This window comes from Nelusetta ayraudi, unplaced genomic scaffold (genome assembly GCF_046127955.1).
Source record: "Nelusetta ayraudi isolate G7.1 ecotype Tasmania unplaced genomic scaffold, CSIRO-AGI_Nayr_v1 ptg000089l, whole genome shotgun sequence".
Lineage (NCBI taxonomy): Eukaryota > Metazoa > Chordata > Actinopteri > Tetraodontiformes > Monacanthidae > Nelusetta > Nelusetta ayraudi.
The window spans coordinates 1,941,541-1,966,994 of NW_027466139.1; the positions used below are offsets into that span (position 1 = coordinate 1,941,541).

Below are 25,454 nucleotides of genomic sequence, written 5' to 3' on the forward strand. Positions count from 1 at the left end.
GCCCCCTCTCACCCGCTGTACGAGACTGCTGCTGAAGACAGCAAGAAGCACCACCCCCTTTTTGAAAAGGAGATCATTGGGCTTAACCAATAGAATTAGCCAGGAGGGGAGGGGCCAGTATAATAAGCTAATGAATTTACACAGCATCCTTTCAGCTAATGTTAGCATGCGCTCTCAACCTAGACCCTGGACCTCGTCCATTCTTCAGAGTTGTGACCACGCACTTTGAGAAAAAAGGTTTTTATTTGTGAACCGAGGGACGTTTCTTGGCTGCAGCAGAGAAACACAATGCTGATTAACACCGACACATGAATGGAAGCCAAAACATTAAAATCAAAACGGACACCACAGTGGGCCACCATCCACCCACTACTTTGCTTATTGCAGTGATACTGAGGCTGAACTCCTGCAGGGTTCACAACACTAAAAAAAACAAAACAAAACAAAAAAACCATCTCCAGGCAGAACAGGAGGTCTCACTCAGACCTGGAACTTCTTCCATCAACTACACAACTCAGGCAGAAGGTTGTGAACCACAAACAAACTGGACTGTGATTGGCTGACAGTCTCGTCCCTTTTTATGCAGGAGAAACGAAGAAGCAGCGAGGAAACATAATATGTTATGGTGTTAAAGTCAAAGAGTTTGCCAGAAGAAGCTGGAGAAGGAGGACACGGGGGCGGGGGTCAGAGGTCAAGGAGGAAACGACCTGAGAGGAGCTACATATCCCATAGCGCAACAAGCCTGTTCCAACTGGTTCCAGCTGGTTCAGAGGCTTCCAGGAGTTCCTCTCAGAAGGTTTCCTTCTGGGCCTCTGTTCCGTGACGACAGGAAGTGGGAGGAGCCAGAACCGGATCGTCCTCCTGGTTCGGCCGCCCACTGTTTCAGTCGAAGGGGCTGAAATCTCGCTCCAGGTTTTCCGACTCGTCGTCGTCGGAGAAGAAGTCGTCCTCGTCCACGTCGTCCTCGTCGTAGTCCTCGTTCCACTCGGGGACGTACTCCTCGTCGTACTCGTCGTCCTCGTCCTCCTCCGCCTCCTCGCCGCCCTCCTCGCTGGTGTTGTTGTTGTTGTCGTCCCATTCGCCGGAGTACGGCGCCCGCTCCGACTTGGACCTGAGACACACAAACGGCGTTCGGGTGAGGACGACGCCCACACGCCCCCAGACCTCCAGCAGTGGCCTCGCTACTCACGCTGAGTTCCCGTCGGCCTGGTTGGACACGTTTGATGCCTGCGTGGACTCGCCGTCCTCGGCAGCCTTGGACTGGTAGCCCACCCTGAAGTCCTGCTCAGAGGTCAGAGGTCACAGTGTCATCGTCCACAGGGAGCTGAGGCTGGGACTGGCGAGCGCGGCTGTTAGCTAACCTGCGTCGAGTGCTGCAGGATGGCCAGCAGGCGGTCCCGGATGCGTCGGATCAGCTCCAGTCCTGTGGTCACGTGTTCAGGTTTGAGCAGGCGAACGCAGGAGGCCAGGTCGGTGCACTGCAGCAACGTCTCCACTAGGGGGGCAGCAAGAGAACAATCAAAGCCACACCACGAGGACAAAGAGGACCACAGGGACCCGGTTCTTACCCAGCAGGATCTGCAGAGCATTGGTGTGAAGGTCCAGAGCCTCCGTCTGCTGTTCCATCACCTCCATCTTCTCCGTCTCCTGGTTGTAGTAGCTGTAGATGGAGGAGTAGGCCAGCACCTGCAGGCGGAGAGGAGACCCGGTCAACCCGGACCGGCAGCGGTGCCACCCGGAGGATCAGGAAGGTGAAGGTACCTTGCGAGCCTGCGTCAGTACTTTACAGGCGTCAATGACGAAGGTCAGGGACTTCATCTGCAGCGCTTCGTTGATGGACAACACCTTCTTCTCCAGGTTGATGGCAAAGTCCTGTGGGAGTCAGACAGTCAGGAAGTGTGCCAGCGACACCCCCCAGAGGACAAGGGAGTCAGTGTTTGATGCTGAGCTACCTTGGCTTGGTGGTGGAAGGTGCACCTCTCGTTGTAGTCCTGAAACTTCTTCTCCTGCCGCGCCGCCTTGCTCACCTGCAGAGGACAGAAAGGTCTGGTCTGATCCGGCGGGGTCTAGTTTGATCTGGTCTGGTCTAGTTTGGTCTGATCTGGTCTGATCCGGTGTGGTCTAGTTTGATCTGGTCTGGTCTGGTCCAGTCTGATCTAGCTTGGTCTGGTCTGGTCTGATTTGGTTTGATCTGGTCTGGTCTGATCCAGTGTGGTCTAGTTTGATCTGGTCTGGTCTGGTCTGGTCTGGTGGGCTGAGAGCGGCCAGGGGCAAAGGATCTTGTGACTCACCATGGCGGCGCAGTTGTAGTAGTCTTTGTGCGTTGGTTTCCAGGGCTTCAGGCAGCGCCAACAGAAGCCGTGGTTGCACTTGGCACAGGTCATACTGAGGAGGCAAAGCACCCGTCGACCAATTAGCTGCAGCCTGGCGTGTGTGTGTTAGCGCTGCAACGATTTATCCACATTGACAATGATAGGGTCTACATATATGGCGACGTCCCAGACAGCAGCGACGCGTGCACAACTGCAAAGGTTTGGGAGCATTTTAGCTTTTAGAAAGCACGTCGGACAGTGGAGTCTGACTCGCCTCTGTAAAATGTTAGCTTCTAAGCTAATACGCACACTGTGACATCACAAACAAAACGTATCGGCTCAGGTTTTTTTTCTGTATTTCCGAGTTGCCTTGAACGTAACTTTATTATCGATGCAAACCCATGTTCGTTTCCATGGAGTGTGCGTTCAAAACCGTGATGAACGTCGGTGCAGGCAATGCCACTGCGCAACCCAATAACAACAACTGCGTACTGGAGCCTGCAGAGTAGCAGGCCACGGGTCAGGATCGCTCGTCCTGTTCAGCTTTAATTATTCAATTCCTTTGTAAAAGCCATCGATCCTGCACTTTATTGATTGTTGTGTAAAAAAAATTGAAAGATTTCAATACAATTTAAAAATGATTTCTAATGTCTACTGGTAACAAAGCAGTTCAACCAGTGACGGCTTACTGCAGGCAGCCCTCGTTCTTCTCGATCTGGGCGTGGCAGCTGGGACAGCGCTTGGAGATGAGCTTGGCCAGATGTTTGCTCTGGGCCTCCATCGTCATCCCCTCGTAGTAGCCGCCGTCGTCCATCCACTGGGACATGTGACTGCAGCTGGCCGGGTAGTGGGCCTGCAAGACACGCCCACTAGCTTAGCTTAGCTTAGCTTAGCTTCTGGGTACGTCTGTGTGTGTGTGTTGGGTGGGGGGGAGGGGCCCACCTCGGGGAAGTTGCAGCTGAAGCAGGAGGACCAGCAGCAGTGGGAGCAGGTTCCGGTGGTGCCCAGGTTCTCCCGGCACAGGACGCGGTCACAGCCCAGCGGGTTGGTGCACCAGGTGAGGTTGGAGCAGCACTCCACGTATCCCCGCAGCAAGGCATTCTGGTACTGGGGATGGGGGGGGGGGGGGGGGGGGGTGAGCGAGCGAGTGAGTCCAGGGAGGCTCTTGATTGGTCTCGGTCTCAAGACCACTTTTTAAAGGTCTCGGTCTCGTCTTGGGAGGCATTTTTACTGGGTCTTGCCTCGGTCTGGGTGGCCTGGGATTTTTGATCAAGACCGGTCAGGACTCCGCCAACACCACAACGACAGATAAGGAATAATAAAGAATCCAGCTGCTGCCGTTTTACGCTGTGTTTGTGACACCCAGAGTGACGCTGTGCCCATTCTTCCTGCTTCATTCATTTTTTTAATTTTGTGAAGCAGAGTTGGTTTTTTTAAAGTGGTTAAAAATAGTTGGCAAAGCAGCAAAACATCAAAGACAACGACTCAAGATACCTTTGCTGAAAAGAGATGTTGCTGCTCCATTTAGAAGCAAACATACATTTAAAAAAATGATACTGGTCATTTTTTTCTGTTCTGTTATTTTTCTTTAAAGTCTTGGTGTTGATGCACTCTGGTCTTGCTAAGGTCTTGGTCTCGGTCGGTGCGTTCTGGACTACAACACTAGTGTTAAGAGACGAGGTGGGCGGGGCTACCTTGGCCACAGTGTCCTGGTCGCTGAGGATACTGCTGATGAAGAGAGAGGTGGGCCGGGCCGGGCAGTCCGGGATGGGACAGTTGCAACTGCTGACCAGGTTCTGCTCGATCCGGGCCGTCAGGTACTCCTGCCAGCACGACTGAAGGGCGCACACACACACACACACACACACACACACACACACACACACGGGAAGGGGGGGGGGGTTAAACTTCTGCCCACAGCTCTACCCACACAGCCCCCCGAGGAGGGTACTGACCCGGCAGCAGTAGTGGTTGCAGCTCAGCGACGGCACCGGCTCGGCGGCGCCGCTGCTGCAGGGGTTCAGGCACACAGGGCAGGAGGAGGCGGGGCTTGGCGGGGGCGGGCTGTGGCGAAACCGGAGGCCGGCGGCCATATTGAGGCTGTCGGGGTCGTCGGTGTAGCGCTGCACCAGCAGGTCCACATTCCAGCGGCAGTGGACCAGCAGGTGCTCGGCCCGGTCTGGATCCAGACTCAAGGTCTCCGCCACCTGGGGGGGGGGGGGCGAGAGAGAGAGAGAGAGAAAGATGAAGATTAAGCTCCGCCCCCTCCCACCACCAGAGAGCTGCGGTGCCGATCAGACCTGCTGCACCGTCCGCTGCATCAGCTGCTGCACCTCCTCTGGGGTCATGGTCCGGCCCGTGGAGAACGGCACTGCCTCCAGGACGCCATCTTCATGGGGTGGCGGCGCCGACATCAGGCTGCGACACACACACGCACACGCACACACACACACACACACACACCAGACAACAACTGATTCAAAGTCCCACTGAGGCGCAGTCCCTCCTCCTGCCAGCAGAGGGAGCACACTGACAGCAAGAAGACTGAAGTGATTGTGGCTGCTGATGGGATAGAAGCAGGATGATGAATGTTGGGTCGTCTTGATTTGGTGCCAAACTGAACAAAAATTATTTAGTGGGAACGTTTGAGTCGACTGGGAGGATGTTTGGATGGAGTTGATGGAGAAAGAGAAGGAGAAAGGAGGAGAGAAGAGGGGGAGGAGGAGAGAAGAGGGGGAGGAGAGAAGAGGGAGATGGAGGGGAAGACGGAGGAGGAGCACAGGAGGAGGACAGAAGCACAAACGGAGCGACTGGACTTTCATGGTTTCTTTATTTGTAGAAAATTCAACATTTACATCCTGGTTTCTTCTCCTGCTGTTGAAGAAGAACTGACCTCAGGTCTGCTCCAACAGCAGGCCCGAGACTGTGTGTGGGGTCAGAGGTCAGAGGTCAGAGGTGGCGTCACACCTGATGTCGGCCACGCTGTCGCCTGTGCCGCCGCCGCCGTCCTTGGCGCTGAAAGAGAAGTGGGCGTTGCCCTTCTGCGGGGTGGGCGGGTCCTCGGGCAGGAACTCCACGATGTGCGGGTTGTGGGCGTGGCGCCGCAGGCAGCCGCGACTAATGACGTGCATGATGCCCGACAGCACGTCGCTGGTGTTGCAGCTCAGAGGCCCCGCTCCCCCGGGGCCGCCGCGCCCCACCCCTCCGGACAGCTCCTGCTTCTGGCACGAATCCAGGACCTGCAGGTGGAGGGCGACAGAGAGCTGGTTCACACCCACACCGCTCCCAGCGTCTCCTGGCGGGAAACAAAACTCTTCTGCCCGTTCGAGCTGCGCCTCAACTATCGCAGTGAGAAAAAAATAATAATTAAAATAAATAAAAAGGAACAGCGGGTATCAGATAAAATGCAGGTATTTAAAGTATACCTGCATTTTGTTGAGTATAGTTTCAGATTTAAAGGGTTTTTTTTTTTTTTCACACTGAACGGTGCTGAAGCCGACGCGTCACGTTGACATTTCACAGAAAAATAAAGCAGCGTGTTTAAAAACTAAATACAGCCAAAAGATAAATCATGACTTCCTGCCTGAACGATTCTACCTGCTGACACACCTGAGACTACATAAATAAATAGGTACTAGGTTGATAGATAGATACTAGATAGAGACAGATATTAGACAGATAGGTAGATTTATAGTAGATAGATATAGATATATCCTAGATAGATAGATATATAATAGAGATATATACAGATATATGCGGCTGAGAAGCTAAACTCTGTCATACACAGACAGACACTTCCTGTCTGAATGATTCTACCCGCTGCGATTGACGAGGTCGCGACACGTAATAAAATAGCCGCATGTTTTTCCAAAGCGCTGTGGTTTCGTGCTTCTGCCCGTGCTGCCCCCTGGTGGTGGGAACACGCACACTGACTCTCATGGCGGCGGTCTGCGCCACACGCGCTTTTGCTGTGAACAGGGGATCCATCGATCCTGCCCCATCGTTCCCAGGTATCTGTACGTAAGTTCTGTTCCCATCATGCCCCAGGGAGGAAGTGAGGTCACAGCCACGCACCTTGAAGACCAGGTTGTCGATGTGCATCTCCTTCTCCTGTTTCATAGTGCGCACGATCAGGCAGTGGATGTAGTTCCTCTTCCTCTCCAGCGTCCCCGCCACGTCCTGGTCCACCTTCAGGTACGTCTGGGCGGGGACCAGGTGCGAGGACCAGGATCCGCCCACCTGCCTCCTGGACACCTGCTGCTGGTCCAGTCGCAGGATGCCTGTACACACACAGGAAGGGGAGAGGGAGGGGTGAGTCAGGGAGGAGGAGGAGGAAGATGGGGTGGAGGAGGGGAATGATGGGGCGGGGCCTGACCGTGTCTGGGCTGGTCGGGCGGCTGGCAGCTCAGCGGGCCGTCCTGGCCAATCAGAGGCTGCAGAGCGTGAAGCAGGACGGCGTCTGACAGACCCGAGGCCTCCAACAGGGCATCGACCGACACCTCCTGTGGGCGGAGTCACAGTCAGCACAGCAGAGTGTGAGAGAGGGAGTGTGTGTGTGTGTGTGTGTGAGTGAGTGAGAGACCTGCTGCTGGTTGAAGTGCAGCAGGATGAACATCTGCAGTGTGGAGACGTGCAGCGTCCAGCTGCCCAGCAGCAGCTCAGCGTGTCCGAGCCACGTCCACTGCAGGCGACGCGGCCTTGAGTGGCTCAGGCCGTATAGCACCTGACCTGCACACACACACACACACACACACACACACACACACACACACACACACACACACACACACACACACACACACACACACACACACACACACACACACACACACACACACACACACAAGGTCAGAGGCAGCAGACAGCATGCTGGGAAACGCAGTCAGCTCTTTGTTTATTGATTCTGGTGCAAACTCATCAGTTCTGATTAATAATCTGGAAACTGATCGATTAGCAACCTGAAGCTAACGACTACAGTTGCATTTTACTGCATTGACATCTGAGAGGCTAAACCCTGTCAGGTCACATGACCCCATTGTGTCAAACCAGTAGTGTGGATCACACGCACACACACACACGCGGTAGATGCTCCTCCACACCTGTAGAGGGCAGCACACCTCTTGACTAGCTGCTGTAGCTGCTGTGTTTGCAAACTGCTGTGATTCACCGTTAACTCTGAAGTTAGACTAGCGGCTAAGACTAACGGTGCTAGCGCTGCCACCAGGAAAGGCCAACCCTAACCGTTAGCAGCATGCTATTTAACGGTAGCTAGCAACCTGCTAGCTAAGGATTAGCAGCCTGCTGGCTAACAGCGCCACCTCCAGGCCACCGGGACTCACTGTGGCTGTAGAAGTGGCTGAACTGCTCCAAGTAGCCGCACAGCTTGGCTGGGAGGTGTGTGCTGGGCTGGTCCAGGTAGCAGAGCGAGGAGACGGACCAGCAGCGCGGCGACAGCACCAGTGCCTGCACCTCCACCTCGGTCTCTGGCTCCGCAAACTCCTCCTCCATCACCTGTAGTAGCCACAAGGTGAGAAACGGAAGCTGTACTTGCAGCTGGGCCTGCTGGTGGTGGTTCAAGGTGAGGGTCGGTGAGGTGACACACCTGGTCCAGGTCCTGCAGGCTGCGGTCCAGCTGCTGCAGCCGGTACAGGTGGAACTCCTGCTGCAGCTCCGCCGACTCGCTCAGGTTCTTGAGCATCTGCTGTGGGAAGCGGCTGGGGAAGCAGCTGCCGATCTGCTCCACCACCGCCGCCTCCAGCCACACGTTGCCCTGCGCCAGCAGCCGGTCGCCCAGGTAGTACCTGCAGGAGGAGGACGGGGGCGTGGTCATCCCCTGCTGCTGCTGCTGTAACTCCGCCCACTCCCGCCCAGACCCACCTGTAGAAGTGCTCAAACGTGTTGGCGAGCTCAAGGCCCGACAGGAAGAGGATGGGCTCCAGGAACTGCTGCAGCCGCTCCAGCGTCTCCACACTGCCGCCGCCACCGCCACCACCAGCCTGGATCATCTGGTCGATGTATTGGGCGAAGCGCTCGCTCACCTGTCAAATCAATCAATCCATCAATCAATCAGCAGGGTGTGTATGTGTGTGTGTGTGTGTGTGTGTGTCCAGACTGACGTGTGTGGCCTTGAGGACGGAGAGCTGCAGCAGAGCTCCAGAGAAGCCCTGGCGCAGGGCCAGCACGAAGGCCGTCTGCTGGCCGAACATCTCCTCCATGGCCGTCTTCAGTCGCACAAACAGGCTGCGGTAGCGCTCCACAAAGTCGGGCAGGTTGCAGCTGGACTCCAGGAACTTCTGCACCTGAGGGGGCGGAGCCAGGAACGACCAGGGTCAAGAGGTCACGGCACTAACTTATACAAATGGCCATAAATCTCTATTCCCGTCTATTCAATTCCCCCAAGATATCAGCTTTGTGTTCATCTAAACAGGCCAATTTTTTTAAATATTTTTGGTTGGTTGTGGGCCTTGGGATTTTTTTCAATGCAAAAAAGGTTGAGAAACACTGGCCGACGATGTGCGTACCTGGCACTGTACCACTCCCTGCCAGCAGAGGGCAATGCCTGTGATGCTGCTGCTGCTGCTGCTGCTGTTGCTGCTCTTGACTTTGGGCTTGGCAGCGGCGGTGGAGGAGGAGGAGGAGGAAGAGGCCGAGTCTTTGTTCTTGGTGTCTTTCCCATCTGGAGGACAGCAGGTCAACAGTCAGATGGGCGGGGCCAGGATCCGCCCACTGGTGGGCAGGGCCTGGAGGTGGGCGGGGCCTACTGCTGGGTGGGGCGAGTGGCGGGACTCACTGGACTTGACGGGCGGTCGGAGCTCCTCGCTGTCTGCTGGGCTGGTGTCCACGTGGACGAGCAGGTGGGTGAGCCGCCGCACCCTGGAATTGAAGACGGCCGAGCGGCTCCGCCCCCGACACGCCCCCGCCTCGCCATTGGCCAGGTACTCAGACAGCAGCCACGCAAGAGGGCTGCACACCGAGGCTTCTGGGTAATCAGAGGGGGAGAGGGAGAGGGATAGAGAGAGGTTCAACAGTGACTCTGTGTGTGTGTGTGTGTGTGTGTGTATGTGTGTGTGTTTGTGTGTGTTTGTGTGTGTGTGTACCTGAGTGTGTGATGCTGTGCACGATGGGCGTGATCAGCGCCTCCCAGCAGGTCCGACCCAGAGCTTCAGCAGCTTCGGCATCAGGGAGGAAGCGATCGGCGAAGGTCTGCTCGTGTCTCAGAGCGCTGTTGAGTCTGACAGGGAGGAAGAGTGAGAGAGAGAGCGAGTGAGTGAGTGAGTGAGAATGTGAGTGAATGACTGAGAGTGAGTGAGTGTGCAGGTGCGACTGACTTGCTGAAGAGCTGCAGCAGCTGGCTGCGGTCCTCCAGGACCTCCTGGCACCAGGTGTGGGCCTTGGTGCTGTAGAACAGGAAGGTCCGGCAGCACAGCTGCTCCTTGAAGACGGGCCAGAAGGTGGGCTTGGGACCCAGAACCTCGAACCCGTGGACCCGGGTGTCGATCCCACCCTGCTGGCACCTCTTGACCCGGATCTGGATGATGGACCAGAACCTGGACATGTTCTCCAGGAGAACCACCCGGGTGGCCGACGGAGTCACATTCACCTGCACAAAAAATGATATACACATTAAGGTCAACAATAATAGCAATGATAACATCAGTGAAATAACAATAGTAGTAGTAGCGGTAAAAGCACGCGCACACACACACACACTCACCGTGTTGAGCTCTGTGTTGATGTTGGTCGGGTCGTCTCCGCCCAGAACCAGGATCCGGGCCGGCATGTAGCTGGAGTCCTCACTGGCCACCAGGATGGCCAGTTGTCTAGACACACACACACACACACACACACACACACACACACACACACACACACACACACACACACACACACACACACACACACACACACACACACACACACACACACACACTTGATATCTCCTGGTCTTGGAGGTGATTGTATGAGTCACTTCCTGGTTTGAAGGGGGCGTGGCCTACCTGATGACCACCCCCTTGTGCATGTAGATGTTGATGAAGTGCGAGCCGGTGCAGCCGTTGGACTCCCAGTAGGTCTTGGGGTTGTTGTCAGTGAGCTTGTTGGCCCGGTGGTAGTTGGAGGAAACCTCCACCTTCTGCCAACACTTGTCCTCCTTCAGCTCCACACTGGACCCTGAGGAGGAGGAGGAGGAGGAGAGACAGTCAGAGCAGGGGGAGCAGGGTGTGGAGGAGGAGGAGTCTGGAGGGAGAGGACGAGCCTGGAGTAAGGAGGAGGATGGGAAGGAGGGGAGGGAGGAGGACGGGGAGAAGGCAGACAAGCCTGGAGGGGGAGGAGGAGAAGGAGGAGGAAGAAGAGTAGGAGCTCTGGGAGGATGGGAAGGAGCCTGGAGAGGAGGAGGAAGAGCAGGAGGAGATGAGGAGGTGGAGAATTAGGTGGAGCCTGGAGGAGGAGGAGGAGAAGGAGAAGGAGGAAGAGGGGGATCTTGGGGGAGGAGAGGGAGGAGCCTGGGAAAGGAGGAAGAGGAGGAGCCTGACCTTGGCAGAGGTTCCTGAGGAAGACATCAAAGAAGGGGATGTTGATTGGCTGGTGGCTGCGGCGGTGCTCCTCGATCTGACCCAGCACCATCTGACAGGAAACAGGAAGTGGCGGATCACTCCTTGGGTTCCTGGCCCCCCCCCCCCCACTGCTCTACCCCCCGGCAGTGGTGGTGGAGTTACCTGGATGCAGCCGGCCAGCACGCTGGTGGTCATCTTCTTGTAGAGGCTGGCGTACTTGTCGCAGTCCACCACCACGTCGCGCAACTCGGGCAGCAGCAGCAGGTTGGCGCCGTGTTTGTCCAGAGACTTGACCAGCACGTCCTTGGTGCCCAGCCGACACATCACCACCGCATAGTCCTTGTTGACCGACGCCAGGCGGCACAGGAAGTGGATCAGGTGCTGCACCATCTGGGTAGCAAGGGCATATATATTAAACTATATCCTGTTATATGATGTCATATTGTGTCGTATTATATTTACAACGATGTGCATGTAGTATATTTCTATAATATATGTTTATATAGATATTTGTCCACAGCCAGGTGTGCCCCGCCCACTGCCAGGTGTGCCCCGCCCACCTCCCTGTCGCTGAGCAGCGCCGTGATGGACGACAGGCACGGCTCGATGCTCTCGTGCCACGGCAGCACATCCTCCTCGTAGGAGTCCAGGAACTTGTTGAGGATCCTGCGGGCAGTCAGTCAGGCAGGCAGTCAGTCAGGCAGACAGACAGTCAGTCAGTCAGACAGGCAGACAGACAGCAGCACCGCCTGTAGGACGGGGTCGGTACCTGAGGATGGACTTCACGATGACCCGGTCAGTTCGGTTCTGCTCCATCAGAGACACCAGGTGCTGGTAGGTCTCGCAACTGTGGGTCACCTGGTCCACCAGCGACAGGCAGCAACAGTCAGCAATGTGTCAAGGTCATCCAAGGTCACATGGACAGTGTGTGTGTGTGTGTGTGTGTGTGTGTGTGTGTGAGAAACCTACCTGTCTGCGCTCCTCCTCCAGCTGGGACGAGTCCTCACACAGCAGCTGCTCCAGGGTCTGGATCATCTCCTTGGTGGGCGTCAGCTCTTTCAGACTGACCACCAGAGTCTGGAGCTCCGTGTCCAGCTGCTCCCTGCTGCCGTCTGACACACACACGCACACACACAGTCAGAGGTGGTCACCAGCAGCAGCAGCAGGTGTGGTCATGTGACCTACCTTTACCCTCCAGCTTGTGCACCTTGGAGATGTGGCTGAGGGCGATGATGGCCAGCATGTTCTCTGGCCGGGGCAGTACCAGGCACTTCCTGAGGGTGGCGCCCACGTTGACCGCCACCAGCTGCTCAGCCAAACTGCTGTGGTTGTAGATGAGCATGATGACCAGCAGGAGGCCGTTCTGCACTGCCAGCCTACAACTGCACAGGAGCACAGGAGAACGGGTGAGAACCAGCAACAGGACCGGGACCAGGACCAGGACCAGAATCAGGACCAGGACCAGTACCAGTACCAGTAGCATGACCATAACGATGACCAGGATCAGAATCAGAACGAGGAATAGGACCAGAACCAGGTCCAGCACCAGGAAGTCCAGCAGCCTCACTCACTCACCCGTCTGTGTTCAGCATCAGCTCCATGGCGGCTGGGATGGAGGCCAGCGGGCCCTTGGCGCCGGGGGGCGTGGCCGAGCCGATGCTGGCGAAGACCTCCACCATCACCTGGGTGTCGACGTCAGAGAGAGGGAGGCCGCCGCCCACACGGCGCACGTCGTGCTTACTGGCACCGGTGATAACCTTCAGAGTCTGTCACACGCACACACGCACACAGAAGGTCAGAGGCAGCAGACAGCATGCTGGGAAACGCAGTCAGCTCTTTGATCATTGATCCACTAGCAACATGAAGCTAACGGCTACAGTAGCATTTTACTGATAGCTGAGAAGCTAAACCCTGTCTGGTCACATGAACACATCATGTCAAGCCAGTAGTGTGAATCAACAAGTCAACACACGCACGCACGCACATGCACGCACTCACCGCCAGCGCCATCTGCTGGAGCAGGGGGACACTAGAGAACTCCTGCATGGCGGTGAGGATGGCCTTGACTCCGCCCTCGGTGGCAAAGGACACCCGCCAGTCATACTTCTGCATGAGGATGTGGATGAACCTCAGCGTGGACACCACCAGGTCCTTAGAGGAGGAGCCCAGCAGCTCCACCAGGAACTTCAGCACCTTGTCCCTGGGGGGAGGGAGGAGGTCAGGTGGTCAGGTGGTCTGGGGGGGGGTCGGCTCAATACCTGCACCACTTCCTGCTCACTCACCTGAGGCTCTGGGCTGAGTCACTGCGGGCCGAGTTCTTCTCCTGCGAGCTCTTCTCCTCCAGCAGCTTGGCCAGGAAGAGGACGGCGGCCAACTGGTGGGCAGGGTCAGAGGCCGAGCCTCCCTTCTTCAGGGTGTCCACCACCTCGGCCAGCTTCTCCACCACCGTCTTCTTGCCCTGCAGCCGTGGGTTGTTGAACACTGCAGGGAGGGAGGAGACAGTCTCAGATGCAGCTCTGACCTCTGACCTCTGTGAGGGCAGAGCCCCCTCTCACCCCCCTCCACCCACCAAGCCACCCACCTTTCATGCGGTCCTCCAGGTCTTCGGGGTACCTGCTGTCGTCCTCCGACGGCAGCTCGCTCTCCATCTCCGGGCTGCCGCAGCCAGAGTCCTCGGGCGCCTCCTTCTTTGCCTTCTTGGAGGAGGAGCAGATGGCTGAGGACAAGGAGCCGGAAGAGGAGGAGGAGGAGGAGCTCTGCTCTCCAGCTCCTCCCCCCAGGCTGGAGGCGGCGGCCAGAGAGCCTTCAGCTGCAGGATCAGAGCAGAGCGAGTCGTCAGCGAGCTGAGCCAGGGACATTTCACATTAATAATTAATTATAATTATTATTATTATTATTATTATTATTACTACTACTACTACTATATTTTACAGTATGGCGATATTTTTAATGCACAGTGTTCCCCACATTTCTTAATAATTTATGCAGAGAAACTTTTGAATGCTCACATAAGTATGAATACAGGTTTATATCATATTACTTAACAATCATGCCCTAAAGGTCAACATTCCCCCCGCCCGGTAGTCCTCACCTAGCAGCTCCTCCCCCTCCTCGATGCTCCGCCCCCTCCTCAGGTAGAACTTGCTGTAGGTGTGGGAACACAGCAGGTCACTGAGGCAGGACGACGGCAGCTTCTGCTTCAGGAAGCCCAGCAGCTTCGTGGCTGCGTCCCCGGGGATGGACAGGGCGATGAGGGACAGGTCGTCTAGCGCCACCTGCTGCAGGACAGAGGTAGGGGGTCAGGGTGGGGGGGTTTCTCCAGGTTCTCCTCTGTGTTGAGGGCCTTACCTGCTCGTCCAGGCTGTGCTGCAGAAGGACGTTGACCTCCTGCTGCTGCTTGGGCTCCAGCTTCTTGATGAAAAAGAGCAGCTCCCACCACTCGGCCCGACTCAGGACCGCCGGCTCAGCGGAGGGGCCGTCAGCCAGGTAGGGCAGAGAGTAGAGACCTCCGGGGGGCTTGGAGAAGAAGGTCTGGCTCACTGAGGACCACAGAGAGCACAGTCAGACCCCGACAGGAGGTCCTGCAGGTTGAAGACCGGGTGAGGCACTGACCTGCGCTGAGTCTGAGGGTCTCTGTGAGGGACGTGGCCTTCTCCTGGGTCTCCTTCTCCGTCTGGTTGGTGCCCAGGATCTCCACCATGTGCCAGTGGACCCAGTAGGTCCTGCTCAGGGAGTTCCAGTAGACCTGAAGGAAGTAGCAGGAGGTGAATCTGCTGATCAGATTTTCTTCATATGTAAACGTAGTCACGGGATTATTAATGTTTGCCTTTCACAATATATATGTTCTGAGCATGAAGCACTGTTCGGATTGAACTTGTAATATTGTGGACGAGGTTTATATCTGCTAATATTTAAGTTTATTTCAGTTGTCTACACCGTAATGAGGAGGCCTGAGGCCCCCCCGTGCAGTCATTAGTGGAAATGTTTGACGTCATTGTTATGCAACCTATTCATTGAATAACAGGTCATTGTGTATGTGTTTAGTTATTATTATTTTGACACTTATTACTATTATTACTTAGTCATTTATTTACTATTCGTTTGTATACGCTAAAGAAACCACACAACTCAGCACTCCTGGGAGTTCTAAAAAAGAAGGATAAAAAAACCAACTGGAGAAGGCACAGTTCCTCTGACCCGGGAACTGAGGCCAGACGAGTGCACGCCAGCAAACCACTCAAAATATTCTTCACTCTGAGTTTGACCTTTATGTGTGACCCCCGAGTGTGACCTTCTGTGACCACATGTTTGATCTTTGAGTGTGACCTGCTGCGACCTCTGCGACCCCTCCTCACCTGCACAGGTGGCGAGCCGTCATTGCTGTAGCGGAAGTCTCCCTCGTCGCCGGCGCTCACGTCCTCGTAGTCCTCCAGCATGCGGACCATCATGCCGCTCTTCAGGTTGTCCTGGACGTACTCCACGTAGGCCGAGCGGCCGGCGAAGTCGGCTCGGCTCTTGTAGGCGGTTCCCGTCTTCTTCTTCGGTGGCGACGCGGCGGTGGCGGTGGAGGCCGAGGCAGCGACGGCGAGGACGGCGGGCGAGCTGCAGAAGCGCGGCTGGAAGATGGAGCGGAGGACGGGGCGGGGGCGGGGCTCCTCCCGGGCCTGCTCCTCTTTGGCCCCGCCCACTCCGGGCGGAGGGGTGGCGGCCTCGGGGGGCTGCTGGTTGCGGTCCCAGCCCATCACGCGCACTAGCTCCGAGATGAGGTTGGCCATGGCCATGGTGAAGTCGAACTCCCGCTGGAGGCGGAGCTGCTCGGTCGGCTGCGAGGAACCGGAGGTGGAGGAGGAGGGGGAGGGACTGGTGTCGGGCCGCTCGGCGACAGACTCCGCCCCCGTGGTGTTGAGCTTGTCCATCAGCGAGGTGACACACAGGTAGCGCTTGACCAGGGAGAAGAGCAGCTTCCCGGGGATCTACGAGCACAGCACAGTGGGAGAGTCAGCCGAGCCGCCGCCGCCGCCACAGGTCACATGACGCACCTGGACCACTCACCTGGGGCAGGTGTATCCCCTCGAAGGAGATGCCGTGCTCCTCAGACGACGTGGTCTCGGCAAAGAGCTCCAGCAGCGTGAAGCGGTTGTCAAAGTCCATGTGCTGCTCGATGCCGTCCTGCTGGCTGAGCGACAACAGCACGTAGGCCCGGCTACCTGCAGGTGCAGCAAGAGCCAGGTGAGGCTCCACCCACTGCAGTGAGGAGGAAGCTCCTCCCATTGTAGGTGGAGGAAGAAGCTCCTCATTGCTGAGGAGCTTCTTCCCCCACCAACTACTCCACAACTACACCCACTGATTACACTGGGTTACAAAAAAAACCCAAACATTTTGTAAGTTGTTTTTTCAGCTGAATTAGGACCATTTTGCACCGCTGAATCCAAAAATTACATCCATTTTTCTCAATCAGGTCAGGTTTTTATGCTAACATGATTTTGAAAAATCAGATCTTCTGACTAAATTGGTTACATTTTTCTGACATTATCAGTTGATTTTCATCAATATTTCAATATTTCTCATGCAACAACGGTTTTAGGAGAAAAAAATATTGTTTTTAACAGCATGCATTAAACGTTACAACATTCAATTTCTGTAAAATGAATAATAGACATTGATTAAGGTAGGTACATGTGAATTGAACGTTACATCTTCATTGTGCAAATTCATTATTATGGGCATAATTGACTAATTGTCAATTGACTAATTGTTTTTTTTAATATTATATCGCAGATTTCGTTGATTGCAAGAAATATCAAAGAATTTGGCACCATGGAAACAAAAACGTCCAAAAACAAATACGTAGTGTAGTTCAGAAAGTTTACCTGGCTGAGCAAAACCAATGTAATTTTTGGATTCAGCACATCAAAATTATCCTATTTCAACAACAAAAAAAAAAACTTAAACAATACATTTTGTGTTGACCGGTGTTATCTACGATTGAGACACCCTCACATGAGGAGACACTGGAGGAGAGTGTCACTGCACCCTCTGCTGGTCACATGACTGGAGCTGCTGCTCGCTAACACATCTTGAGCTAGCAGTGTGGGTTAGCCGCTAGTTAGCCGCTGAATTTCACAGCCTTCACTTCCTGTTCTGAGCAGCAGTTTCACTTCACAGGAAAGTGAGAGAGTTCCAGCTCCAGATGTGCATGTGTGTCGAGGTGTGTGTGTGTGTGTCCTTCTGACTCATGGGGAAAACTTGGAGACGCTCAACTAACCATGTAACCAAAATGGAAACTAAAAGGGTGGGGCTTCCTCCCTCGCCTTCACTGTCCACACACACACACACACACACACACACACACACACACACACACACACACACACACACACACACACACACACACACACACACACACACACACACACACACACACACGAACCAGTAACGAACAAACACTAGTTTACTGTCTAGAATGGGTGTTCTATTTTTCTCTTAGATTACTTGTAAAAAAAAATATTACGTCTCCTCCTCTGTCCAAACTTTACTTTTCACTTGAAGTCAACTGGTCACGTGACCCTGTACGTCACGTCCGCTGGCGTGTAAATTTCGAAAAAAGTGTTTCCATGACCAGTTTTTTATTGCCATATTTAGATTCTAGGGGTCATGGAAACGCAGCTGGAGCGTCACGCTGCCCTCTGGAGGTGCGACGGCTCACCTGCATCGTGTGAGGCCAGCGCCCGCAGCATCCTGCCGGCGCTGCGCCTGGTCTGCGTCTCCTTGTTGCACAGCAGCTCCATGAGCAGGTTGAGGGCGCCCGTCTCCTTGAAGACGCCGACCAGAGAGCCGATGCTGGCGTAGGCGCTCAGCACGTGGATGGTGTGTGTGATGCTGATGTTGAAGTCGCCCTTCTTGCCCATCTGCTTGCGGGCGCGGCGCACCAGGTTCTTCACGTCCTCCTTCATGTCCGACAGCTCCACCTCGTCAAAGGTCACGTCGGGGGGTAGCTGGCTGCCGCCACCTTCCTGCTGCTCGTGCTCCTGCTGCTGCTCCTGCTGCTGCAGCAGTGGCCGCTGCGTGTCAGTCTTCCTCTTGCCCAGCAGGGCGGGGCAGTTGGCGTACACGTCCTCGGTGGACATCCACATCAGGATGTTCTCCGGTTTGCTCTCACCCGACACCGAGCCGCCGGAGCTGCCCACCCCGGAGCCGCCGCCGCTGCCGCCGCCACTCGTCCCTCCCGTGTCGCCGGAGCCGTCGTCGATGGTTACGAGGCACCAGCGGATGAGGTACTCTGTCTGTCCGTCATGGTTGCGGCGCTGACGGATGAGCTCCTCGGGGTAGGCCTGCAGCCGCGGGCCCAGCTGGACCAGCAGGTTCCCGTTGCGGCGCTCGCCCACCATGGTCGCTAGGAGACAGAGAGAGAGAAACAGGAAGTGAATGATGGGGCAGGAAACTGTGAGTTCTGGCGCCGTCTGGTTCTACTTCCTGTCATGGCAGCCTATTGGCTGAGGCCCTGCTGTCCGCCACCGTGTGTCTCTTGACAGGTGAGAAGATGCTGCAGCTTTAAAGCCACTTTGATCTCACTGGCCGCCGTTAACGCCAAACCCAAACGGGGGAGGAAAACCCGTCCAGTCCACCAACAAAACGAGTCGGAAATCTGTTAGAACCAGTCAGAACCTTCGAGAACCTCGTCAGAACCTTTTGCACAACAGTCAACGATCACCTCTGACAGAAGTAGTCAGCCGTTGTTCCAACAAACTTCCAAAATGGTGCGTTCACGGTCCGCCCAGGAAACAGCGATGCGCCCCTGCTCCCTCCCAGTGACACAACTGGACGTGGTGGGCACGTGCAGCTGGCCCGCGTGAACGTCAGCGGGGGTCAGACAGCCAATCAGTCACTCAGCGGGATGCTGATGACACTCTGACCGCTGACCGGAGACGACACACAGTTGAACACACAACTTTCACGGGGTGAAAAGTGGAAGACTTTTTATTTATTTATTTATTTATTTATTTTTACTTTTCACCGTGGCAGTCGGTGGCGGTTCTGTGTTCTGTTCAGGTGCCAATGTGGCTTCAGTAAATCACACGGTCCGGTCCGCTAATCGAGCTAACTGTTATCTTGATACACTGTTAGTGGCTAACGCAGCTGCTAATTTCGCTACCGTCGTCTTCCTTCCCTTTTTTTAAGTTCACACCACACAACTCAAAAGTTCCCCGAGTGGGCCAACGAATCTGAGCGGACTGTTAAATGAGCCTTTGGCGCTCCGACCTCCTCCGCCGAGGGCGCCCCGTTGGCCGCTGGAGCCGCCTCGGACAGCTAGCCAAAACGATCGCGGCAGAAAAAGAACGTCACACCAAACTCCGTCCGGAACCGTGACGATTCAAGGAAAAAGTGCCGTGAAAAGGCTCTTGGTTCGCTTTAACTCGCACTTTAACGCCATGGTGTGATCACACAGAGCACCCCGTTACATCCGGCGGGCATAATATTAACGTAGGTCACACGGCAGTTGCCAGAAAGAGTGAGTCTTTACTCAGGAATGTAGTTAAGTGAATTCTGCCTTTAGGCGGCGACTGCTAACAGTGTCCAGAGAGTGAAAGCAACGCATTTCGTTTAAGGTTAATGCACAGTTTCCGCACCAAAAACAAAAGTAAATTATAAAACCAACTACATTCATGCTGACGAGTGGGTTTGTGTGGGCGGGTCGTGTTGTACAGCGCTGTTTAAAGTGTCGCGTGTTGGAATGTGGTTCGGTCTTTCGCTGCCCGAGTGGAGCACTTCGGCTCCCTCCGGAACGGACAGCCGACAGCTGGGTAACGGAGCCCGGGATCCCCGCTGCTGGGGCCTTTCCTTCCCCCGGCCAGACCGGATACACAGCCCTGGCCAGCTGGCAAGAGGGTCCGCGAAGCTCGGCTCACCTGCCGTGTCGCAGACTCTCTTCTTCGTCTCCGTTTTGTCACGCGAGCGCAGTTTTCGCTTCCGGCCGAGCGAGTCGATTGCCAGGCCGGGGTCGGTGCTTCCTCCGCGGTGCGCCGGAGCTCTGGACTGTTGGATGCGCATTTGCGCACTGTGACGGTTGGACTCGGAGTCGGGGATTGGCTTCTTCTTCTTCTGGGGGCCTTGGTTCTCTTCTTCGGTGCCGTTCCTTCGGGACGCTGGGCGAATATGGCGTTCCGCCTGCTGGACAGGGGTGGAACTTAACTGTTATAGGGGATTTCTTTTTTTCTTTCCTGAGCAAATGAAACCTGTTGTGACATGAAACTCCCCCTACTGACATCACAACCGTTTAAAAAGAAAATAACCGCCTTAGTAAAAATAAATTATAAAGCGATGAATATGATATTTTGCCAGCGAAGAAGAAGAAGATGACTACACAGACACTTCATTGAGCTTTTATTTTAATGACAATATCCAACTGGAAGAATCATTAACTCAAAATCTTTCTTCAATCGCCTGTTCACTAGTTCACTAGTTATTATTTCACTCTAGTTATTTTATTTTTACTTAAATAATCATCCCAGGAAATCCACGAACCAGCCATAACCAATCATTGTAGAAGGGAAAATCACACCATGGACTGGGACCGACTGACCTGTCAGATCTGACAGGTCAGACAGTCATGCCTCCATAACATCAGCTGATAAAGACAAGTCACACACGCCACCCATTGACACTTGTGCGGAAGGTGGAAGCTCCGCCGAAACATGTCAAGGTAGGACAACCAGAACCCTTGTCTGAACAAAAATGTTTTTATTATTATTATTATTATTATTATTATAATTATTACAACTATGGGTTACAACAGGTGTTGTCAGCGGTGAAGGCGTGTCCTCTCCAGCAGGGGGCACTGGGTGGAGGTTCAGTGGTTGTCAGGAAGGAGGACTCAAAACAACTGATCACCTGATGGAGGGATGGTTGGTAAGTGGAGGACTTTAGGACCATGGAGAGCACACACACACTCTCTCTGTCTCTCTCTCTCTCTCTCTCACACACACACACACACACACACAGACCTTCTGTATGCAGTGCACATGCCTTGCCTCTCTCTCTCCCTGTGCTCCTCTTCTGCTCCTCTGCAGGAGAAACATCGTCATCATCATCTTCTTCTTCTTCTTCTTCTTCTTCTTCTTCTTCTGCACCTGACCGCTGGAGGACAGACGACTACTGGACCGATGGCCTCGGGCTCTCCTCACTCACCTTGGGAGGTGTGTGTGTGTGTCATTGTATATGTTTGTGTGTGCGTGTGTGCATGCATGCATGCGTGCGTTTGACACTGAGAGACAGAGACTTTTGTTTCACCAATCAGTCGCTCTTTCTTTACTTGTATACACACACCACACACAGTGTGTTTGTGTGTGTGTGTGTGTGTGTGTGTGTGTGTGTGAGAGAGAGAGACAGGAATCAAGGGTCTTTGTTGTCATGATGAGAAGATCTATGTTCAAAGGAATGTGAGATGATGCCATCAAGTGTAGCTTATTATCAGTGTGTGTGTGTGTGTGTGTGTGTGTGTGTGTGTGATGGTCTCACTTCCTGTTACTGTTACCTTTCAGGATAAAAGCGTTAACTGGTGATGTTGTTGTCTCTGACAGTCCCGAGCCCTGACCTTTGACCTTTAGTTGGAGGGTCATGATGATGATGTTGTGACCGGGTTGATCCCCCTCCACCTCCTCCACCTCCTCCTCCTGCTACTCCCTGGTGATGGTCGTCATGGTGATCTCAGACTTCCTGTTTCTCTGCCGTCACTGGGCAATAAACTGCCGACTGTCCCTTTAATCAGGTTGATCTGTGACTCCTCCCTCCTCCCCCTCACTAGACTGACTGGAACCAGACCACTTCCTGTACAGGACTGCCTACAAATGGTGACATCACTTCCTGTCCGACTCTGACTCATTAGGTCGGGCGCTGGCCACGTTTCAGATCTGGCATTTGCAGCCGCATGACACATCAAGTGTATGGAAACATCCAGTGATCGGTCAGAGATGACAGAGGTCAGGTCCGGTTCAGGCTGTATTTACTCTGGATACGGGTTCACTCTGACTGAGGTGTTTAGTAGGGCTTTGAACCCAGTTCTAATCAGAATGGAATTTTAACCTCCATGTAAACCAGCAATCGATGTGCTCGTCAACTGTGGTCTGTGTTTGTGTGTGTGTCTCACCCAGCATGACCTCTGACCTCTGAGGGAGGCAGGATGGAAGGAGATGAGGCCGGCCCCTCCTCCTCCCAGCGGTGGAGGGGAGGAGGGCGCTGTTTGTGGGCAGAGTCTCAGAGGGCGTGGCTGCTGGTCTACCCCCCCGCTCCTCAGCTCCTCGACCCCAGTGCTCTGCTTCCCCAGCAGAGGGTGCCGCTGCCCCCAACAGACGGCGTTTGCTGTGAGACCACCTTCATCGAGGGCTGTGGCCAGGAGAGGATCCCCACGCTGTCCTACCACATCCACAATGACGTCGATGACGACTACGACGACGACGTCCAGGTGATGGTGATGTCATCAGAGGTGGACGGTTAAACTGACCGACGGCGCCACCTGGAGATTGATCAATAGCTGTGTTTCCATTACAGTTTTTCGCAAAATAAAAGCAATATTTCTAAAATTTTTGACAAAGTACAGTTGCGATTTGCAGGTCTTTCAATTGAATGGTGTGAAGCGCATAAGCCGTAACTCTCCTAAAATCTTGTCCTGTAAGACGCCACTTTGAGGAGGATGGAGGTACAAAACATTTTGCGATGAATCTAAATTTCCATGTTGTTTGCTGTCAAGAGTGGTTGTTACATTTTCTCTTTGATTTCGCGTAAAAAATATTCCGTCTCCTCTTCCGTCCAAACGTAGAAACGTAGAAACGTAGAAACGTAGATGGTGCGTTACGTTTGGACAGAGTGTTTGGGAAAAAGTCTTTCCATGACACACGAATATTCCTTTATATGGCTACGTCTGAAAAACCACCTCACGAAACAGCCATATTTGAGAGGTTTTTCCAAGTTTAGCTGTTTCCATCACCAGTTTTTTTATTGCCACATTTAGGTTTTGCGCAACTCAAAGGGTCATGAAAGCGCAGCGAGTGTTTAAGACTTAGCTAATGTTGTCAGAAGGATTTCACTTTCACACATCCCCATAATCATTGGTACATTGTTCCTCTTGCTTGATTACAATTAATACAAGCAATACATTCACACATTATTAAACTTGTGCAATTTGACAAGGGGGGAAAAATAGTTGCATTTTCCTCAGATGTCCACCAGATGCTGCTGTGAGTCACAGACCACACCTCCTCCCTGGAAGGCCACACCTCTGTGGAGTCGAAGGTGGGGGTGGTCTTCCAGGGAGGAGGTGGGGCCATCTTGAGAGCCAATCAGCCAATCATGCCACAGATAAGCCTATGAGTTGGCATGAGAGTGTGGCTGATTGGTCTGTTTGTCTGTCTGACCCCTCAGAGCGACAACTCCAGCTACTCGGACAGCAGCGACGATGACGACTTCCTGCTGGCGCCACCTAGAGACCACCTGGGCCTCAGCGTCTTCTCCATGCTCTGCTGCTTCTGTCCGCTGGGCATCGCCGCCTTCTACCTGGCGAACGCGGTGAGGCCACGCCCACACATGACCAGGGCACTAAAACCCAGTGCACACATAAACACTCCACAGTGTGTGTATGTGTGTGTGTGTGTTCACTGTCCTATACTCGCACCTTATGTAAGCCATCCCCTTACATAAGGTATGTAAAGGGAAGGAGCTCCTGACCAGGAAGTGGGAGGAGTCACAGTGGTTGACGTTTTCATGGTCACATAGCAAGTCGGTTACCAAGGCAACACATCCCACACTGACAACAATCAGGGTGTGTGTGTGTGTGTGTGTGTGTGAGACAGCGAGAGAGACAGAGAGCAGACAGGAAGAGATTCACCCTCTGAGAATTTTCTACCATTCTGCAACTTGGGCTGACTGACTGAATCTGGCTCAAGTGATGCTGGGGGGCGTGTCTAGGTCTTGGCTCTCTCTGATTGGCTGAGCCTGGGTGCTAATGATGATGATGTCACCGATTCAGTGAGATGAAAGAAGATTGATTGGTTGGGTTACAAGCAGTGAAACAGGAAGAGAAAATTCCCTTGTGTTGCAGTGATTCACGACTCAGTACCTGCTGACTCAGACAGGGGCAGCAGGGGCCAGCTGGGGGCAGTAGAGGGCATCAGGGACCAGCAGAGGGCAGTCAAAGGCAGCAGTGAGCAGTATAGGGTAAATGGGAGCAGCAGGGGGCAGTAGAGGGCTGCAGGCGGTCGTAGAGGGGAGCAGGGGGCAGTAAAGGGCACTAATCTTAAGAGCACTAATCTTACTAGTCGTTGTGCTGTACCTGAGGGTTATTAGCCAGTCAGGGGCAGCAAAGTTACAGACCACTGGACTGACCCGGCAATCCCCTTGTCCTTGTCTCCACCCCTTCCAGACCAGCACGGCCGTGTCTCGGGGGGACCTCCACCAGGCCAGCTCCTCCTCCAGACGGACCCTCTTCCTGGCCGTGCTGTCCATCACCATTGGAACGGGGATCTACGTGGGCGTGGCCGTGGCGCTCATCGCCTACCTGTCCAGGAGCAAACACTGGTAGCCACGCCCCCTTTGCATGGGGGATTACCCATCAGGCACCAGGAGCGTTTGTCTTGATATAAAGCCGCAGAGGATGAATCACATCTGAAACCTCTCGGACAACCAAGTGGCAGCATGTGTGTGCGATGCCCGGCAGGAGATGCGGTGGCTGGTGGGCGTGGCCCAGCTCACAGCTGAAGACAGTCAGGTCGTCGCGGCGGTACGAGCATCCTGAGGGTGGAGCCGACGTTGATGACTCACCTGGTCTGGGTCACATGACCAGACCCCATCCAATGGAGCAGCTGGAGGAATCACACAGGTGACCTTCTCCAAACTGTTCAGTCCCAATCAAGAGGCGTTCATGAGCAAATGTACCTCCCATCCTTTGCTCCAACATGACTAAACTAACTAAATGACCAAATGAAGAAGTTTTCATTTGTTTGCACTGCAATTTCTGACCACCAGAGGCATCTCACTCTGACACACTGGGCTTTAAGTTCGAACTGAAATCAAGTGTGTATGGAGACGAACGCCCCCTGGTGGTTCTCAAACAGCTGGACTAAAGGGCTGCAATCAAGGGCCACCCGGTTCAGTGGATCCCGGCTGGCTGTGATGTCACTTCCTGTGCTGAACAAACTGTTGTGGACTCTCTAAATGTCTTTGATTTTTAAATTAAAATGTCTTCAAAGTCACTCCAAACATTTATTTTTATTGGTCCTGATTGGTTCCTGATTTGATGTCAGCTGACAGGAAATGGAAAGTATACAAATATATATATATATGTGTTTGTGTGTATATATACACATACATACATACATATATATATACATATTTGTATATATACATATATAAATCAACATGTTCTCAGACTTGACTAACAGTATTCCAAATATGTGAAAGGTGAGCATATGTATGTATGACATTTTAATCAATATGTAATAATTATTCTTTATCAGTCATTATTATGACACTTTTCATTGTGTCACATTGTGTTATTGTAATAAATTATTCAGCCTGTTTACATCAACCTTCCCCACCATAA

The 25,454-nt window shown here is 53.8% G+C and overlaps 2 protein-coding genes across 5 annotated transcripts; one reads left to right on the forward strand and one right to left on the reverse strand.

Moving 5' to 3' along the window:
* Positions 1-224: 224 nt before the first annotated feature.
* Positions 225-20,040, reverse strand: cul9 (cullin 9). 2 transcript variants are annotated; one of them, XM_076046043.1, is made up of 43 exons: positions 19,771-20,040; positions 17,571-18,257; positions 15,917-16,071; positions 15,220-15,837; positions 14,477-14,609; positions 14,213-14,403; positions 13,956-14,139; positions 13,446-13,673; positions 13,147-13,345; positions 12,863-13,064; positions 12,440-12,630; positions 12,050-12,246; positions 11,834-11,976; positions 11,634-11,722; positions 11,425-11,530; positions 11,027-11,254; positions 10,844-10,934; positions 10,310-10,481; positions 10,027-10,132; positions 9,641-9,912; positions 9,410-9,543; positions 9,103-9,291; positions 8,834-8,988; positions 8,429-8,611; positions 8,190-8,350; positions 7,915-8,113; positions 7,652-7,823; positions 6,895-7,040; positions 6,688-6,814; positions 6,387-6,592; positions 5,280-5,551; positions 4,613-4,730; positions 4,268-4,519; positions 4,007-4,147; positions 3,255-3,419; positions 3,002-3,165; positions 2,292-2,385; positions 1,953-2,027; positions 1,762-1,872; positions 1,569-1,686; positions 1,362-1,495; positions 1,190-1,281; positions 225-1,111 (listed from the first exon to the last, which is right to left on the reverse strand). In XM_076046043.1, the coding sequence occupies exons 1-43, from the start codon at positions 19,910-19,912 to the stop codon at positions 883-885; spliced, it is 7,971 nt and encodes a 2,656-aa protein (XP_075902158.1). In that variant the 5' UTR covers positions 19,913-20,040; the 3' UTR covers positions 225-882. The 2 variants fall into 2 exon arrangements, with proteins under 2 accessions (XP_075902158.1, XP_075902157.1); XM_076046042.1 differs by having other exon boundaries at positions 13,956-14,142.
* A 49-nt stretch (positions 20,041-20,089) lies between these two features.
* On the forward strand, positions 20,090-25,446 carry syndig1 (synapse differentiation inducing 1). Of its 3 annotated transcripts, none has more exons than XM_076046064.1 (7): positions 20,090-20,564; positions 20,658-21,057; positions 21,442-21,562; positions 21,666-21,845; positions 22,012-22,322; positions 23,279-23,422; positions 24,276-25,446. In XM_076046064.1, the coding sequence occupies exons 5-7, from the start codon at positions 22,041-22,043 to the stop codon at positions 24,432-24,434; spliced, it is 585 nt and encodes a 194-aa protein (XP_075902179.1). In that variant the 5' UTR covers positions 20,090-20,564; positions 20,658-21,057; positions 21,442-21,562; positions 21,666-21,845; positions 22,012-22,040; the 3' UTR covers positions 24,435-25,446. The 3 variants fall into 3 exon arrangements, with proteins under 3 accessions (XP_075902179.1, XP_075902178.1, XP_075902180.1); XM_076046063.1 differs by having other exon boundaries at positions 21,666-21,840; XM_076046065.1 differs by having other exon boundaries at positions 21,442-21,547; positions 21,666-21,840.
* The last annotated feature ends 8 nt before the right edge of the window (positions 25,447-25,454 follow it).